This window comes from Atta cephalotes, assembly GCF_000143395.1.
Source record: "Atta cephalotes unplaced genomic scaffold scaffold00060, whole genome shotgun sequence".
Classification (NCBI taxonomy): Eukaryota; Metazoa; Arthropoda; class Insecta; order Hymenoptera; family Formicidae; genus Atta; species Atta cephalotes.
The window spans coordinates 1,122,574-1,144,237 of NW_012130124.1; the positions used below are offsets into that span (position 1 = coordinate 1,122,574).

The window sequence follows — 21,664 nt, forward strand, 5'->3', positions numbered from 1 at the left end:
AGGAAGGTAAAGGTAGGTGCGTGCGTGCGGCGGGCGGGCGGGCGGGCGGTGCGGTGTGTGTGTGTGTGTGTGTGTGTGTGTGTGTGTGTGTGTGGAAGGGAATCGTTCACTGAGCTGTTATCGTCTAATCAAACAATTAATTCCGAACTCTACTATGAACAACTGCAGAGATTACAACAAGCAAATGAGAGGAAGAATTAATCAATAGGAGAGATGTCGTCTTCCATCACGACAACACTCGACCACACACATTTTTGATGACTCGGCAAAAATTGCGAGAGCTTGGTTGGGAAGTTTTAATGCATTCACCGAATAGTCCTGACATAGCACCCTCAGACTATCATTTGTTTAGGTCTCTGCAGAACTCTCTTAATGGTGTAAAGCTAGCTTCAAAAGAGGCTTGTGAAAATCACTTGAAGCAGTTTTTCGATCAGAAACCACAGAAGTTCTATCGCAATGGAATTATGGCTCTGCCCCAAAAATGGCAAAATATTATAGAAAATAATGGAGCATATTTGGTTTAAATAAATTGATTTCAATATTCTAAGAAAAACACTTTAATTTTACTAAAAAATCGCCACGAACTTTTTCCCATACTCAATACTATACAGCGCTGCTAACAGTCAGTCACAATCAACATTGTTGTTATTTCGATGGCGATGCCAACATGATATAATAGCTTTACAGACATATTCACCACGTAAAAGTGTAACGTGTAAAAAAATTTGAGAGAAGTCTCTTTGGCCGATGATGTAATATTGGCATCGTTGACATTTCTTTTATTACCAACTTTTCCCTTCAAACGAGAAATAATATATATATCTTCGATTAAAAAAATTTTGGATAATGCTATCGCATCATTTGGATCGAGGCAAGTACATATTCGCATTAACATAGCAATCTCTTGATCTCTGTAATTGTCATTAACACAAAGTGGTATATGTTATCTGCAACATATGTCTATTAACACGCTTCATGTGAAGGAAGTAAAAGTAAAGTAAGTATTTCGTCAGAGAAATGAGCGAGTTTATTATTTATGAGCGCGTGAGCGCGTTTATTATTTATTATTTAATTTATATATAGAATTAGAATATCACATTTCAGAAGCTTATACATCTACAAGTTTCACAGATGAACCAAAATATGTGGAAGAATCTATACTTCGGAAAAGATTATTAGTGACGACAATATTTTCATAGACGATGTTAAAATAAACCATAAACCAATAAAGCAACCAGTTAAAATAAAACATCTCAGTGAGTATTTTTAAATATAAGAAAATTATTATGCTTTATTGAAGTCATATAATATGTTAATATCGCAATTCAATAAAATATTCAAACATATCATACTTGACTTCAACAAAAAGTATAGACTATATTAAAGTATAGACTATGTTAAATATAACGTAATATTTCACAGAATAATTCAAAAAGTGATTTAGGCCAGCATGTATGGGATTCTTCATTAATTCGAAAATGTTCCAAAGAAATTTTATTTAAAACCAGCGAAAGAGGTGTGTTTTAAGTGCTGTGATGTGACAATTTTTGTCCGTCACAGTCTTGGAGTATCTACGGGAAATCTTCCTCTTGGCTCGGAGGGCGAGCGCACATTCAAACATGCGCTATTTATTCGTTTATCTACTTTTTTTTATTTCTTTTTTTGTTAAGAATCTATTTCTTTTAATAGTTAATTTCGCATTTAGATTTACAGTCGTCGACGTATTGTGCTCGGTGGCTAAGATATTGCTTTGTGATCTTGTTGTCTCACCCACCATGAGAAGAAGGAAAACCACCATGAAGGACGAAGGTGCGACGCTGGACTAGGAAGTCCGGATACGCAAGTCATAGAATTTCATATATTTTTGATAATGCGCTGTTGCCCTCAAACTTTATTGTATCGCACCGCTTACAGAACGGAAGGCGAAAACTACTGGCACACCTGATGGCAAATACAAACGCCAGTCGGAGATGCAGATATCTCGACATGGAGCCAAGTGGAGCTGCCAGGGACATTCCGTCCCAGCTCGAATAACCTAGAAGCTACAGACGACGCAGGTGTCCATGTAAATTTGTATTGCGCGCTCTAAGGCGCGAGGATTCGCGGCTCGCAAGAATCTATACGATATGCCGCCGCGTGATTGACAATTGACGCGTGTCAAGGTCCCGATTAGAAGGGGCCGAACGGCCTGCATGAATCCGCGGGAAAACTCCCGGCATTTGGCCTATATATTACGGAGCGAAGCTCCGTATGAAATACAATGTTATCTATTTTATTATAAATTTGTGTATGATTCTTGCAACATACCTCTCTCGTCCTCCGATAATTTCCCCACTTTTATGATCCACCCCTGATGCCATTGATCGCAAATTGAAATTTTAAGCAATTAATTTAAAGTAGGCGAAAATTACGAAAGAGAGGCACGCTCTTCGTGGCGTCCAATTTATTTAGCGGAAAGCTCTGATATTTGTGAAAACTCTATCTGGCTGTCGACCTTATGCTTATCTTGTACGGAAATTTTTTTAAGTAAAAAAAAGTAGAGCACGTGACGAAGTTGTGCTGTCGTTCGCGAACACGATCACAGTGCACTATCACTTATACGTTTAATTACAATATTTAATCATCTATTAATACATAAAAAATATATACTCTTTACAAATGACAAGTATAAATGCATTGTCTGAGATAGATAACGTTCAGCAAATTTAGAAACTAATTTAATAAATTTAGTATGTAAATCCTAAGATAAATGAATAAAATATGGATTACCATAATTTAACATATAAATATTAATATTAAAACACTGAAAAAAATACTTCCATAAAAATATTTCCACTATTTGTTTATGAACTACGACGATATTACCTCTTTTGTGTTTATTCTTTTACATACTCAAGTTAAAATGTTTAGGAATGTTTATTTTTGTTTTGAAACCGTTCAAAGTTACTTTAAAAACATTTTTTAGGAACTGGTTAAATAACCATGTTATATAAACGTTTTAAAATCATTATTTTTTTAAGATAAAATATAAATGAAAAGAATTAAGTGAGTGGTGAAGGATCGCATTGGAATTATATATCATTTTAATGAAATGAAGATATGAATTTGTCAAGTTACAATGACTGTTTTCTAGCTAGGACACAGAGATGTTACACTGTGTAAAATACTTGTTGGGAAGCAATTTAGTTTCATAGTATGACATCATAATGCATTGCAGTTTTTCATTTTATTCTTATAATCATATTTAACATATCAATAATAGATTTACGATTTTTATTTAGACTTAAGTTATAATTTTTTCAGAATTGACGATTTTTAGAGGGTTTTATTGCAAAGGTTTTATTGCAAAATAAGTACAGTTACCTTTTTAAATAGTTGATAACATTGACATATTTTACATTCATACTTAGCTTTTTACTGTGTCAAGCAGTGTAACACTGTGTCATAATTGGAACACTTTGTGTAAAACACAGTGTTATCTGTGTACGTTAAAAAACACCCAATGCCTGGCTGTGTAGCAGATTATTGCACAAACTCATTTCCGATTTTGCCTCATTTGTGCTCTGTCTGTAATAGCTCTTACTTGAGGTATTCTATAGTAGAGTTGTATATTATAAGAGATGGGATTCGCTTGCTGATTGGGTGGTCAAAACTATATATAATAAATAAATAATAAAATCAAAGATCACGAGTTGAGAATCTTTATTATATGTATATTGATGATGATTTATACGTATGTATGGTGTGTATGCGCGCGCGCGCGTGTACCGGGTGTTCGGCACTCTAGCAATAATTCACAAGAAAGTAGATGAGACTAAACTGAGTCAAAAAGTCATCATCATTCAGTCTTTATTTTGCAATTTTCGCAATAATTAACAAGATATTAATTACTAAAAATTGTTAAGTATTGGTCTTCAATAATTTTTTATTCAAATATTATCAACTTTACAGAATAACAGCAACACAAAAGTTGCTTTTTTTCTCATAAGTTTCTGAGAATTTTTTCAGAATTTTTACTACTATATTTTCTCATGTTGATAAAAATAAGAAAATGCAGTACTAAAAAGTTGATAAAAAATTCTGAAAAAATTCTCAGAATTCTATGAAAAGAAAATAAATTATTTTTGTCTCTTGTAATTTTTCTATAAAGATGACAGTATTTGAGTAAAAAATTATTGAACACCAATATTCGGTAATTTTTTGTAATTAATATCTTGTTAACTTACAAAAATGCACTATTACAAAATTGCAAAATGGTAGACGATTTTTTGACTCAGTTTAGTACCATCTACCTTCCTGTGAGTTATTGCAATAGTCTCACCGAACACCCTGTATATTAAAATATGTATTTACGTATATGTATATATTATACATATATATAATAATACATTTGTATGCTACATGAAAAAAAAGTCCTTTAAAAAAATGTATGTCTGAGTATATCTGTTTTTATTATCATAAATAAAAATATTAATTGAAATATATTTCGAATTTTATTTCTTCATTCAATATATTGAATACATCAACAGCATTTATAAATGCTGTTATCTCACTTACTCGTATATCAGCGGTGTATACTCTGCGCACTAGAAAACAAACACTTAAAAAAAATGTATGTAATTTTGGAAATCACATTTATATGACCGGAAAATTATCTATATATAACAGAAAATTGTCTTTTCTAGAAAATTTCCGTTATATTTAGGTAATTTTCCGATCCTATACATATAACTTCTATATAAAATTACATACTTTTTATCAGTGAATGAACGTCCAGGACCCTTTAAAAATGGATTATATAGATATTGTAGAAACGTTAGTTAAACTTGTAGGTAAACATTTTTAAATGGTTTTTTTTACAGTAAAGAAAAACATTTTATAAGTTTAATTTTATAAGTTTTTATACTGGTTTCATAAACGTTTAATTGATCGTTATTTCTAATGTTTTCTATACAGACACTTATAACATATTAAAAACTTGTAATTATTACTGACGTTTTTTCGACAGTTTTCTAACATTCTACTTGGATAGAGGAAAGGTGGTATTATGTTAGTGTAAATATTGTGGCCCCCCTCCCCTTAATATCTCCGCCATTATATAGCGAATACTAATGATTACTTATGAAATTATTTTATATGTTCAATAGCTCGCCGTTACACTATAATGTTGATACGTATACGTCAATAATCAATAGCCAAAACTTATAACGAATTTTTATTTTCAAGTATTTCTAAGGTACATTTTAATATTTAATTACACTTACTTATTAATTTTTTTTCAACTCGAGCATATTATCACACGAATATACGTATATTTGAGTGTTTACTATTTAACATTTTGTTTGAATGTAAATATTTTGAATTATGCCAATGTCTCGTCCGGATAAACAATTATGTAGTCACGTCCTCATGCTCATGTTATTATAATATAAAATCTTTTTATACTTATTTCTTACTCATATTTTGATGTACAAAATGTACAAAAATTGTAATTCTAAAAGTCAAAATAGCGGCGCTACAGCACATTTTTTGACCTGCATGAAGGTATGGATGAAGGTATTTGCGGTGAACAGCAGAACAGATCCAAAGTACGCTGTAGTCAAAAATTAAAAAATTATTTTTAATTTACATTAAATTTGCTAAAGAAATACCTGACAGAATTAAAAGATATTGAAAAATATGAAAATGGTGCATACGTGAAAAAAAAATGTTCAATTTTCACGTAAAAATTCGACATAAAATATGGATAACAAAAAAAATATATAAGTTATCGCAAAAATCACCTGACAGAATTAAAAGATATTGAAAAATATGAAAATGGTGCATACGTGAAAAAAAAATGTTCAATTTTCACGTAAAAATTCGACATAAAATATGGATAACAAAAAAATATATAAGTTATCGCAAAAATCACAGGTATTTCTTTAGATAATTCAATTGACAACTGAGCCAAATTTTAAAGCATTTGAATTAATTTTATGGTAGTTTTCTAGTGTCCATATGTTTTTAAAAATATCATTCTGAGAAAAACGCGATTAGTTTCAATAACAATCCATTTTGTCGTATTTTAAGCACATGGATGTACTGACCGATAATCTATAAGCTACAAAATGATAATGAAAAAGTGATTTCTCCAAATTTCGTACAAATACATGAAAATCTATTTCTTGAATTATCAATTATAAAGTAAATTGTTTATAAAGACGTTCGTCACTATAAAATGCGTGATATCAGTACAAATCTTTCTAAAAAAGATAAAAAAAGGCGCTAAGAACACATGCTTCTCGAATAAAACCTAAGTATCCAATCTAATTAATAATAATTTTAATTTTTCTTCAAGGATATTCTTATTGAAGGATAAGATTGATAAGATCTTATTCCAACCCAAGTAATGGCAATTTTAATTCTCTGTCAAAAATTATTACTCTTCGAAAAAAATTAATGTATCAAATGAAAAATTAAAACCCAGATGCTACAATCTTAATCAAGTTAAATTCTATCAAATTAAAAAGTAAAGCACAAATGGTACTGTCTGTTGTTACTTGTACAAACTTATCTTTTTAAAAAAACAGTTAAATGAGCTAAATCTATAATTGTACTGTTTCATATGGGTTTCGACTTTCTACATGAAGCGACTCTCACTCCCCTCCCCTCTGCAAAGGGGCGCATGACTACTATAATTGTAGTTGTTGAAGTTAGAAAATCTGTCATGTAGACAGGGGTATATAGATTAGTGCTTCGGGATTACGCCGCCTCAAACAAAAAAAATAACATTTTATCCGCTTGGGACCTAACGCCTAGAAGTTGCAGCCTAGACAATAAAAAGACTACTCTAAAAAGACTGTTCTCACATCCCATTGTCTTCATAGATTTATTAAAAATATTCTAAGCGAGCATTGTCTACGCTGCAACTTCGAGCCGGTTAGGCCCCAAACAGGTAGGGTATGTTATTTTCTTTTGTTCGGAATGGCATAGCCGTCTTAAGTATAGTCTTAAGATGTCATGAGCCAATTAAAGGGCCGCATTAGCGACTTAAGACATTACTTAAGACGGTCTTAAAATAAGAATCGACTGAATATCGGCCTCAAAGTGCCGTTCCATAGAGTGGAAATTGACAACGGAACGAAATTCGCGGAATCAACATGACGAATCACAGTCGTTCCGTTATTTTTGCTATAATTTCACCATTTACAATTTGCAGAATGAACGATAGTTGCACATAACCTCAATGTTATATGCTGTTGATGTATATTATAACCATTATCCATATAATGCGATTGATAACATACTGTTTTTGTCTTCATTAATATGGACAATAGCAGAATGTTAATGATTCGATAATTACAGTAAATATGAATGTAGATATTAATCAGCAGCCTACGATTTATTTTCTTTCTCTTATATCCCATTGAGCGGTAAATGCGGAAACGGAATCAAGTTTCAGTCAATCATGAGATTATTTTACGACTATGTTAAAAATATTTTACTGCTAAAGAAGATTAATGATTACTATAATAGTTTGTTATACATTATCATATTTATATTAAAATACTATTTTTATTATTACAAGTATTGTAAATAACATAAAAAGTATGATTTTATATTATTTCGCGTGTTCTGCTTATTCCATTGAACGGGATAAAAGACATAAAGGATTTAGGAAAAGAAAGAAAACGAAATGGCTGTGATTCGTGTTGATTCTGCGAGTTCCGTTGCCAATTTCCGCTCTATAGGACGGCATCCTCGGGGTGCGCTACTATGGGATGCGGAACTGTGAAACATTCGTAATTGGTCGTAACTTCATTCTGCCGATTCCGCCGTTTTCTATTGCGCAAATTTATTAGCACAGACTCTCATAATGCATAAGGGAATCAACTAATCGAAATTCTTCTTTTCCATGGAATGGGAGGAAAGATTCTGATTCGCACTATGCGTTATTATATGTCATGCAAAAGTCTGCGGCCTCATTTCTTTTGCGAATCCCGCCGATACTTGCGTGTGCGTATACATACATGTACATATACTCATAAAAATTAATCTTGTTAAGTTGGTTTAAACGGAGAAAACTGCCTCCTACAAGCGTATGGTTAATCAACATGCTGAGGCGTGCTCAGATTCCCACCTGTTTTCTAGGTGTTATGTCATCTTTATTTAACATTGGGTAAATAACAACAAGAATAGACAGTGATACCTGGATAGCTCTAGTGGGAATTTGAATATAACTCTAGAAGTAATTAATTAAATCTCCAAATAAATACGGAGGTCAATATGATTAGAATATGAATGTCATATATATAGTATACAGAAAATATAAATCAAAATTAAAATGAGATGATACACAAAACATAGTCAACAATGTCCCTGTATATATATATATATATATATATATATATATATATATGTGTGTGTGTGTGTGTGTGTGTGTGTGTGTGATTTCCGATCCGCAGGAATTCATTTTCCTATGTCCCATTAAGCGGAACTTGCGGATGCGGAATACTACAGTATCTGCAATGTATGCTTGCATCGTAATATTTCGTTGCTGTGACAAACTTCTTAACTTGAATAGTCATTGACTTTAATAACTAATCATTCATAAGACAAAGTGACACTTTTTTTGTCAAATCTTTACTTATTTTTATATGCGAATGTATTTTCATCACTGTTATTAAATCCGATTAAAGGTGCCGTATAAATAGGATTCCAGTTCCGATAATCTCGATATTATTTGGATAATCTAGACATTTAATTTGAGATAACTAAAATATTATATATAGCTTTAATTACAATTGCACTTATTCAATTCCTCCGCAATCGCGTGACTGTAAACTTCACTTATAATCTCTGCAGAGTGTAGAATGTGTAGAATGTGCAGATCCGTCGCAGCGCTCGCAACACTGGCTGACTATGTGTGATGTGACCATGCATTGCTAGTGCCACATTTGCCTCTTGCGTCAAAAATTCCAAAAGAACATTTCCCCCACTCCGTAGCGGCGACGATGACGACGACGACATTTCTTACATTAAAAGTTTCAAATTTGTATTTTGCTTCGCAATATCTCCGCTCGTAGGACACGTAGAGAAAAAAATAAAAACACGTACTATACAATCAGAGTTTATCGATTAAGCATACATAGAATCGGTTCTGCCCTTTATTGAGATAATCTCAGTCCTCCGCAATTCACCGGTTCGCGTAAAGTACGGTAGTGTATACGTACTTTAGCGCCGAGATTACCAATGTCTTTAGATATTAAAATTGTGTGCCAACATCAAATACAGTACATGTACTATATTTGTTATATTTTATTATTATAATTATAACGTCTAATAATGAATGGAACTATTCATAAACGGAACAGTTAACGGCATGGAAGCACCGATTATTGTGCTCGATATAATCAACTATCTTCATTGTTAATATTGGGAATTTCACTTTCGGAAAAAAAATTTTATATTCTTAATCCTAAACTATCGATTTAAACAAAAAAATTTCAATTTTTTGAAAGTTTCAGGGTAGAAAAAACCCTAAAAGTTTTGCTATAAATATATGCAGACATACTAGTTTATAAAAAATACAGAACATTTGCGGCGTAGATCGTCTATTTTATCATGAAGTTAAACTATATTCTAGTTTGAGAAGACATTCTACTGACAGAAAGAAAAAAATGTTGATTAAGAATACGTGTTATGAAAATTTACAAAATACATAATCTTCTTACTTTAAGAATACAATTTTTAAATGTTCTCTGTTCTATATTTCTACATATTCTTCATTATTTGATTAATTTATTGAATGCTTATTTTCGTGAAACAAACATAATCACAACTTATATATATATAATATGGTATAAATGGTAACACTTAACAATACATAATGATGTATGCATGTATGTACACACACACACACACGCGCGCGCGCATTGCCTAGTAAGAAAAATAAAATAATGATATCAGACGATGTATCAGCCATTTAATAACTTCCGTATTTGAGCATTATTCATGTAACATTCAAGACATTAGTTTTAGACGCATGTTCATCATTTTCTCCGTTTTGATCTCGAAATAAAGAGATAAAGAGATGTTGAAACGCGCAATAGAAATTTTTTTATCTTTATCAGCGAGAAAAGAGAAATAATATTATCATGTAATATTATTTCATAGCGTGACATTATTATTTCTCAACGAATTTTTTATATATAATATTTAGGATATTAATACGGGAAAAAGTAAATAATTTGAATATTCACGTGGCTACGTATTATTTTTATGGTCTGCATATTTAAAACAAAAGAACAAAAAAAATAATCTAATTGCGGCTAAGAATTTTTTTATGAATTATGCAATTTGTTAGGAATTTATTTATTTACTTTATTTATATTAAATTATTACATTAAATTATTACATTATTTATTAAATAATTACATTATACAGATGATTCAAAGTAGCAGTATGCAACAATCGTCGGATGGTCTCAATCTGGACACTAATGGATATCAGCAACAGCTCTATTTGCAGCAAGAGCATTCGATGCAACCGATCAATGTCAGGTGAGTATGATTTTATTCTTGAGTTATTGTTAATATCCAACGGTACAAATTAGATGCTTTTGTACATAAAATTCATGCATTTTTTAATTATCTATCTACACGGGTACAATATCGTGAATTGATTAATAGAGAATATAAAAAATGAAAAAACTTGCTTTCAAATTCTAGCTTGTGACTTTGTAATTTAGGCGAGACGAAGAATATTAATGCTGTAGAAGTTGAAAGAAACTTTGTAGAGTGAAAGAGAGAGAAGTAAGGAGAGTGAAAGAGAGAATAAATAAATTAATGAATCTTTATTTAGTTTTTTCAACTATTTATGAAAAAATATAATACTTATAAATAATCAGTAAATCTCAATTACTGAATTAATCTAAACTTTATAAATTTAATTCTAAGCAGAATCGTAAGACTTGTAATGCGTTCTCGCAAAACTTAGAAGAATTTATGACTAATATTCTAATTTTATATGTAAAAAGCTGTCTGTGAAAATTATATATTATATAAAAATATAAGCACTTAAAAATTCTTACAAGTTTTATAAGAATATGTTACGAGCCTTACGATTCTGCTTAGAATTTAGACATTAGTAATTTATTAATGCATAAGGAAAGGCATTTATTATAGATACCGAGTTCATTTTGCATAAATGCTAGAAATCTATGGGCAGAATTTAAAAAAATAATAGATTATTTTGAAAGGAATTTAATAAGCTTTAAGATAATGTTATGTAAAACTTAATTCAAATTCTATTTTTTTTTAAATTAAAAAAATGTTAAAAGTGAATAAAAAGTGAATAAATCGTAGACAAAAAATTGTGCTCCTAATACGAGATATTCCGAGAAATCGGTAATAAAACGTAAAGTACATCAATATTACAGTACAATATTAAAGTACATCAATTGCAATTAAAAAACTTTATTTAATGTAAATTTGAAATACAAACAAACACAGCCAGTGTGTATAAAAAGAACATACGATGCATTATATCTAAGACTCATCTTCAGATAATTGGAATCAAGCATCGCAGAAAGCAGGCACTCGATATTTATTTTGGTGCCCTTTTTATTATTCTAAATAACATTTACATTTTAGCAATGATTTTCACTATGACTGCTCAGTCCTGAAATAGACAGAGATGATGGGTTATTTGGAGCGGAAATATATCGGAAGACGAGAGAAAGACTATAAGAATTGTAATTTTCTCAATAATAAAAGAATAACAGACGTCTATTTGATCTCTTAAGAGTACATTAGACAAACAATCATGTACGCAATATACAATAGCTATGATTATTCGTATTTCGGTAGTATGAGATCGCTAGAATGGCGGAAACCATTGAATATGCGCGTAACACAAAAAGAACGCGGACATGCTATTATCGCGAGAATTGCAACAATTTCGCCAATCGAACGAATATTACAGTTAATTGAGACCTTTCTGCAAAACGTCATATAAATGATATCCACTTTACATGGAACCCGAGTGGTCCCGTCAACGCAGAAAGTCATGACTCAAAACTAATGCGTATTGTAAAATACGACGATCTAACATATAATTACGCTCAAAACGAAACACGACGACAAGATTATGGCAAGAGGGTGGCGAACATTACGCGAAAATACTAATTTCGAGTGAATGGCATGCAGCATCCAAAAAATTAATTATTTATGATAATTCCTTATATGAGCTATAGCCTTTCGACTCGAATTCGACACATACGATTCACTCAATATCACAATGTTGGGGATCGACAGCTTTATAATGCTTTAATGCTTGTCTCACCGGTAAATCCTCCTTCTCTATTCTTTTGATAGCAGTTCAGCAGCTTTGCTCTTACTCTCTCTTTCCCTCTGTGGATTCTGCGTCCTCTCTTTGTTATTATCCTCTCGGAGCTCGTGCCACAACGCAAGTGATTAGTGATTTCTTTTCGGGGGCTCAGCAGGGGACCACGCAGATTCCTTTCGAGACTTCGACTATCCCCGCACCTGATTGGCCGATAACCATATCGCGCGATCCCTCGAACATGGGGCCGCAATAACTGTGTAACGTCGCGCGGTTTGACGCGAAATTCGAAGGGTAGCCTTCTCTGAATTAATTACTCCTCTCGTTTCTCACACGGAATTCTGCCTTACACAATTCTTCTTAATCGAGTCTTATGCCCGTATTCATAGTCAGGCCTTATATTTAAGGCTTCCTTAAATTTATTTTCAGCTATTCTACGAATTATTTTATTGACTACTGAGGAAAGGTAAATTAAAAAATTTAAGGAAGCTTTAAATATAAGGTTCAATGTAACAACTAAAAAAGGAAACATTTGAACTACTTAAATTTTTATAATAAAAAGACGAGTGCTTTTGGATGTAATCATTTTTATCCTTTCGGACTAACATCAATTTGCTGATTAAGAATAAAAAACTATTGTTAAATAACGCAGTCAAATAAAGCAGTTACAAGTAGACATGTCATAAGACAATACACTTAGACGAATCGTTGTTGGTGCATAAATATTTTGTAATTATTATATACTGAAGATGGCCTAATGTAAGGCCGAAACGTTTAAGTATTTAATTATGTGGAATTAGATTATAATGTATTGTAATCAAATATAATCAATCGCTAACGATATCTGGTGTATGGTCTTTATCTTTCCGTTTTTAAATATAAGGCCTGACTATGAATATGGGCATTAGGCTGCTGTAGTTTTCTTGGACGATTCTAGCTAGCTGTCCTATTGGGAAGTTGCATCATCCTGGAAGCACGTATCTCGTGCACCCTGTTCCACGTACGAGGTTTGTACTCTGGAGTTTTGGCATCCTTATATTCTTCCTGTAAAACAGGATCGGCATTAAAAACGCGCAAATAACAGATGCAGACAGCAAAAATAATTAAGAGATACAACTGCGTATCTCCGTCACTGGGAATAGTCCGTTTTCGGTAACAGTCTTCTTTTTCTCTGCTAGCATCCGGGTGAGACAGCTTAATTCTCGGTGCCTAACTTCAATCGATGAGTACCTATTCAAATTTACATATCTTTTCCATTATATAGTCATATTGGAGCGCCATCTTTAAGCTTTCAAACGTACTGTAATTGTTGACGGTTGTATTATCTAACTTAAAAAAAAAGTGTTAAAGCAATATCAGTCGAGAAGCAGCATTTAAGGCATTGCCTTCTTTTCGCTTTTCAATTAAAAAAAAGTGCCGCTGAAGCACAGGATAGGATTTGTTCGGCTTTGAGAAAAGATGCTGTTTCTTACAGTATCTGTAAGAAACAGCATCCTGGTTCCAATGGTTTAAGAGGAAATTTCGATCTTAATGATGAAAAACGTCCGGGATAGCTAAAGAAATCAACGATGAGGAACTGGAATAACTTTTGGACGACAATTTCTGTCGCACACAGTCAAAACTCGCACAGAAACTCGGAGTAACACGGCAATTTCTAAGCGTCTACATAAGCTGGGGAGAATTTAAAAGGAAAGTCATTATGTTCCTCATGAATTCACAGCTGAGAACAAGCGTAAACGCTATGATATTGCTGTGTCATTGCTATCTCGATTCAAAAAGAAGGATTTTCTGCACAAGATCTGCGATGAAAAATTCTCTACAGTAATCTGAAGATCCGAAAATTGTGGGTTTATTCGGGACAGCCTTCGACTAGTACTGCAAAATCAAATATCCACGCCAAGAAGATGTTTCTGTGTATATGTGGGATCAACAGGGCGTCATTTATTACGAATTGCTCCAATCTGGTGAAACGGACATTACTCAACATTATCAGCAGCAAATGTTTCGTGTTAGTGATGCATTGAAGGAGAAAAAGCCTTCGGCAAGGGAAAAAGGAAAATCATCTTGCTTCAAGATAACGCGATAACTTTGAAAACAATCACCGATTTGGGCTGAGAAATTTTACTGCATCCATATTCTCCAGACTTCGCCTGTTCAGATAATCACTTTTTTAAATCCCTGCAACATCACCTGATACTCATTTCACTTATGTTAAGGATGTCGAGGAAAGTATCGAATTAATAAATTCAAAACAACTCTCTTTTTTCCGAAGTGGAATTCGGCAGGTCCCCAAAAGATGGCGCAAATGTATAGAAAGCAAGGGAGATTATTTTGAAGATTAGGTAACTATTCGATTTTTTATAAATTAGTATCAATGTTCAATGAAAAAGACTGAGAATTAAGTTGTGCAAGTTGTTTAATACATGTTAATATATGAAAAATTTGATAAATATTCATAAAAGGTCAGTACTTTCAAAAATCAATGACCTTGATATATGTTATCAAGATCATAACTCTGAGCTCCAAAAAGTTTTAGCCATCGCTTGTTATTCATTAAAAAGTTATAAATAAAAAAGTTTCAAAAATAATGTGTATCTTTTTTACTATAAAAAACAGGAATTTTTGGCTTTAAAAATACATTTTGACTTTCGCGGAACAACTCCCATTCCATCGCCCTCTCTGCCAAGGGGCGCACGATTTTCACGCGAAGCGACTTTCACCTCACTTCTTCACTGTTTCAAGGGCGCGCGACTTTTATCCTACCCTCCCTTGCTTCAAGAACGCACGACTTAATTCCACGCGAAGCGAGTTTCAGGATTGCACCGAGATTACCATTTACCTGGAAAACCGGGAAAAGTTAGGGAAATTGAAATTGGTTGGAATGGAGAACTGAGAAAAGGGGAAAATAGGGGAAAAAATCTGGAATTTTGAAATTTGTTCACAATTTCCTCAAACTGTTCCTATTCCAGATAATTGTTATAATTTTTTAATATTATATCTGACATTTATTTAAAATACATTCAAAACTCGCACACTTTAAACGAATAAAATAATTAAAATTTATATTTTATTCTTTATTTTTGACCGCTCTTTTTCATAACTGCGTTCTTTTTTCCAATACTATATTAATTTATTTTTTGTTGACTTGAATTTGTACCCAAAATTTTAGTATGCTATTAATCTTTTTTACATTGTTTTTAATAATAGCTAAGACTAGTTTTCCTACAATTCTTGACTTTAAATGTTAAAATTTATATATTTTATATTGGAAAATTTTCCATGGAAAATCTAGAAAAGTCAGGGAATTTTAAAATTTATTTTCTGTGGCAATTCCTGTTAATTCCATCCCATCTCGCCAAGCGAGTTGCTTTGGAAATTCGGACGCTCTTTGGCAAGATGAGTTGAAAGTCACTTTGCGTGGAAGTCGTGCGCCCATGAAGCAGGAGGGGAGGGGGGAGGGAGGTGGGATGAAAGTTGCTTTGCATGGAAATCGTGCGCCTATGAAGCAGAAGGATAAGTGGGCTGAAAATTGCTTCGCATGGAAAGTCGTGCATTCCTTGACAAGGAGGGAGATAGGATGGAACTCCTTTTGCATAGAAAATCATTAAGCAAAGAAGAGTATAGAATAGTTTTTAATTTAGAATAGTTTTAATTTAAATTTGAATTTTCCGCCTCATTTAACTTCGGCAACAGGTCGGCGTTGTTGACATTCGGGCAAATCAGATGTTTGTAAACCTCAAAATATCCGAACAGATAAGATCGAGTGCGGAGGACTTAACGCTGGACATTCACTGACCGAAATTATTCGGTTCTTCGAATACCCGAGTTCGACTGTTTATGATATTGCGGTTAAATATTTGACTTTGAAAACGTTCGAAAACGTTCTCGTCGAATTCTGCCAACCCGACGAGAAAGAAACATTCCAAAGAAAAATCGATAAGGATTCCAGCAATTATCGAAAGGGCTCAAGAACTCATCTCGGAGGACCCAAGGCTGTCTCTGACAACGTTGGCAAAAACATTGAGTGTGAGTGACATTACAATGTGTTGAATTGCTGAAGAGGAGCTTACGCTTCAAGTTTTATTTGATAAAAATTCGACAAATGCTTTCTGCTAAGCTGAACAAAGTTGCTCGTTGTAACTTATTTCTGTGTTCGTTGAAAAACGAAGCTGCGGGATGCATCAAGTTTTTCCAGACGAGAAAATCTTTCAGTCCAGATTTGAATCCGTTGAATTACTATTACGTGTGGAGCGTCATTGAACGAGTGACCAACAAGTCGATATCCCAATGTGACATCTCTCCAGACCTCTATCGAGACGGTATTCGTCAATATGAATAAGGACGCGTTGCAGAGAGCGTGTCAGTGCTTCAGGCCGAAGATCGAAGCAGTCATCGAAGCAAAAGAGAGTTATAAAGAGTAATTTTACTCTAAAAAAAAATACCAGAATAGTGATATACAAAAATTTTTTTGTAATTTTTACATTTTGATGAATAGAATTTAATTTAAACAAATTGTTCATTTTATCCTGATTTTGATGGCGGATTTTGTATATGCCAAGGTCATTAATTTTTAAAAGTGCCTTTTGTGAATATTTATCAAAAATTTTTTCATATAAATCCAGATCTCACGTCCGCATAAAGCATATGAATATATTATATTCAGAACATATAAATACAAAAGTCTTTAATTTTTATATAGCAAATTCTTAAAACTGTACAAAGAATACAATTTTGATATCAAATTCATATTTAAAGAACAAAATTATAATAGTAAACTTACCTGCTTAACCTTAAATAATCTCAGTTTGAATTAATAAGGCCTTCATTCAGTAACGACAGCAATGATATTGTTATACAATTTATTGTTTTACACATGGTAAAAAAGCTGCGCGACAACAATACAATAACATCGTTACTGTCATTAATAAGAATTATAAAATAATTAAATAAGGATTTAAAAATCGATAAATGGTTACAATATCGCTCATGATACGAAGTTACTCGATGCGATCGAGCTCTAGATAACCAATTGTCCGCATCGCGGAAAAAGGGCAACAATGAATTCGACTATTGATTTCATAAACACGCACATTTTATTATAGTATTATAATTTTTTAATTTGTTTAAACGGTTCAAGTCTTTCATATTACTTTATCTCATTTGGTAAGGTATATATTTTCACATCTTCATAACAGAACATACTTTTTTGTGTACTTCTGGTTTTGCGGAATTGTATTGCCATATTCTCTGTTTGTCATATTTGTCTTTTACTTTTATTTCCCATTATTTCTAACTCATCTCTTAATTGTTTGAGCAGCATATTTCTTAAGATCTTAAAAAAATATGCACATAATATACAATAGTTTCGATCTTATGGACTGTAATTTCGATTTTATAAACTGCAGCGCTTACAGCATATTATATGTTCTTTTGGTATGTTTATTACATTGCAATATGATTGATGCATATAATTGATTCATAAACCGGTTTTGCACTTTTTGCAATTTTGTTTTTTGTTATAAAATGTATTAACTGTATATAAAAATGTCTGCTACTCCTAATAAATTTATTTATTTATTATATTAGACGATGTATTCATTTGCTACAATACGTTAGTACAAACATATTGCGAGTTGTCAGTTATTATAATAAAAAATATTTTAATGCATATGATAATTATTCTCTTTAGTCAAAAATGAATGATATACTTATTTAAAGCGGTTTTTTTTCGGAACGAACAAATTTGGCATAAAAAAGCATCATTCTGCTGCGTGAACCGAGATAAGCGTAGATGTTTATCACTAATGAAATTACGAAATTTGTGACATCTATATAACATCTATATAACAGGAACTCCTTCCGCGCATATCATAATAATAAGTTCTAATTGAGAAGAAACATTGAGGAATTAAATATTAAAATGCATTGTGATTTAAAAAAAATGAATATGATTGAATGTTTATTACTGGCAGCAACATATAATGTTATAACTTTGTTTATGGTATATGATACCTATCTTGCGTAGAAGTCTAACCTGTCTAATTTTTTCAATTTTCATTATTTTTAATGTTGTAAATTCATTCATTTAGTAAGGCAAATATTTAATACATAAAATGCATATACTTGTCACTACAGAGCATAAACATATAACCTCAACATATACTGGGTGCTCTTCTGATATCTACAGATCAGTAAATCGGATTGCCTATAGGCAGAGGCACGCTTTACTGATAGAAAAGAAATTTTACATTCCGTCTTATAATTTATAATTATATTTAAAATTATATAATTATAATTTATAATTATTTTTAAAATGTTAATTAAATTTATTAAATTTCATTTATGTTAGATTAAATCAGATATTATTTGTATTATTAAATACATATTTTATATTATATTATTGAATTTTATATTATATCATCATGTAAAATTCAATTTCTCTTGTCTCATTCTCCGCCGGACTTGCGATCTAATCTTATTCTGCATTACCAATAAAGCATGCCTCTACCCATAGGCAGATAGACAACCCGATTTACTGATCTGTAGTGTATCGGAAGCATCCCTATATATTCATGTTAGCATATAAATTGATATGTGATCAATTGACATATTTTTATTTATACATACTTTTATTAAATTAGTAAAAATGTATACAAATTTAGTAGTAAAAGTTTAAATTTCATTATTTGTGACTACATTTACTAAATTAACATTTTGATTGTGGAAGAATAAAGTTATCTATTATGATACCTTTTTTAAAAATTTATAATTTATTTAATTTGTAACCTTAACTCCTATTTTAATGTCAAATTTATGGAAAATATATTCAAAAATAATATAAGAATTAAAGCTGAAATAATTTTATAAAATTAATATAATAAAAATAGAGCTACGAGCCAATCAAGGTCTTAATGCTAAGTTATCAAAAAACAAAATTTATTAACAAATATTCCGACCCTTGAATTGAATCATTTCAATGTTAATCTTGATATAAACAATATAAAAATCAAACACTCATTCGAATAATGATCTTGATACAAAATAATGTAACATAATCTAAAACATGAATTCTAATAATATAAAAGTTTCATCGTAATGTACATCTATCATTGTAGTTGGTTATGAAAATTTCTCAATATAAAAACGTGAAAACACCAAAGCAGCATTACTTGGTATATGAATATGACAATGCACAATGAACGCTTGATAATCGTTAACGGTTCTTGTATAGTAGTTCTTAAAAAGCACAGTCGCAAAAGTTTGGAATTACAGATAATTGATAAACCACTGAACACAATGTTTTAGTCTAAAATCATAATTACAATAGCACATAAAAATAATGATTTAACAAAAATAAAAATAAATATAAATATAAATATATGTCGTGAAATACAATACATTGTCAAGTTACAAATCTTCAAAGTTAGAAATAGTCAAAGTGGAGAAATAGTTATAAAAATAATTTTCAAAAATGTAAATATACGGTTATAAAATTAAAACTAAAAATTATCTATATAAAGTTGTATATTAAAAAATAAAAAGATATAATATATTGTAATTTCAAAATCAAATATTAGCAAAAACGATTAAAATTACACATCGAATGATCAAAATATAAAATAAAATAAAAAGTATCTCATAACTAATTGTGAACTATTGTATTTGAGAGTAACAACAAACGGAAACTATATTTGAGAGTTAGAACAAACGGAAAATTGAGATGTTCTAATGACAAGAGCTCAGATTTCTCGAGAGACAAATATATTCAAGTTTTATTTCCAAAAGTTAACAATCGATAATAGCTTTATACTTTGTGTAAAATTTTTTATCAAAAGTGCCGATTTTGTTCATTGAAAAAAAGATTTCTTAATATCTCTCTAACACAAGGGTTTCTTTATATGAGATGATATTTTAGAATAAAAAATCAAGAAAAAAATAAAGAAAATTCTTTCTATAAAAGTAACTATTTTTTGCAAATTTCTTATGAAGCTATGAAACCGATCTTTTTAAAATTTTAGGGGTGATTTGTTATGTATTTCAATAATACAATATAATTTTTTAATATGAAAATAATGAATACAATAATAAGTTGTACATTATCATTATTATTATACTTCGACACAGACGTTGTTAATTGGCGTACAATGTGGAGCATTCTTGCCAGAATCAAAAAACGAAAAATTTTTTGAAATTAGATAATATTTTATCTTAAATGAACTAAAAAAAAATAGGAGAAAAGTATCAAATTGTAAAAATTGTGGAATTTTAAAAGAAAAGTTATTACGATTTTGAACATAAAATTTCGACTTTTTTATGCAGAAATAATTATTTATACTAATTTTTTTTAACAAATGTTTTTAGTTCTTTTAGGATGGTTTACAATTGTGTAACTAAAAAACTTTGGACGAAATTGATTGGTCAAATAGTTTTTGAGTTATCTTGCCAATTTCGAAAAAGTGATTTTGAGAAAAACGCGTTTGAAGTTTTCGATATCGTGCAGATATCGCTGTATATCTGCGCGATGCACTTGTCTCTCAGACTATATAACTACAAAAGTATTTCGAATTTCGTCTAAAACTTTACGAATATATTTTTAAAGAGTAATATTATCGATTAAAACAAAAAAAACGAAAATTTTGATTCTCTAAACCAGGTTCCTCTCTTAACCTTCTGTCGGTTTGATTTTTAGTATGATCGAGCGCGGTGTATCAAATCACGCATTAACCATTTTATTAAAACTGTACTATAAAACTGTACTATAAAACTGAAACATTATATAAAATTGAAACATTAATTTTTCTCCGAAAAACCGTGTTATGTATCACTCAGATTAACTTTTCACCCAACGGAAGGTTAATATGCCCTTATCAAATTATCTATTCTTTTTTTTCTTGTTTTTTTAAGCGATACAGTTTTTAAACCGCGATTGAGCGCGCGAGCGTCTAGTATAGTAGACAACACATTACTCGTCTGCTATGCTAGAGATCCAAGGTTCGATTCCTGGCAGAACCGAAAATTTATTATACGCTCATAGCTCCTCTGGAAGGACAAACCACCGAGTATACTTATCCAGAAAATCTCCATATCAACAATTGCTTCGGAAACGACATTTTAAATTGTAGATCCTCATATACAGAGTGTTCCAAAATAATCGCCAAATAGATAAATAGAGCGGACTAAACTCGAAAAGTCCTCTAGAATTTTTTCAGAACTTTTTAGTACTATATTTTCTTATGTTTACCTACTACTATAGTAAATAACGTAAACGTAAAAAGTTAAACTTAAACGTTAAAAAGTTAAAACTTTAAAACGTTTAAGTTAACTTTAAGTTTAAAAG

The 21,664-nt window shown here is 31.2% G+C and overlaps 1 protein-coding gene across 1 annotated transcript in view; it reads left to right on the forward strand.

Moving 5' to 3' along the window:
- LOC105623602 (TOX high mobility group box family member 3-like) overlaps nucleotides 1-21,664 on the forward strand; it is a 227,896-nt gene that overhangs the window by 124,484 nt on the left and 81,748 nt on the right. The window contains 1 exon segment of the mRNA XM_012204989.1: nucleotides 10,429-10,544. Coding sequence (XP_012060379.1) covers nucleotides 10,429-10,544 — 116 coding nt within the window.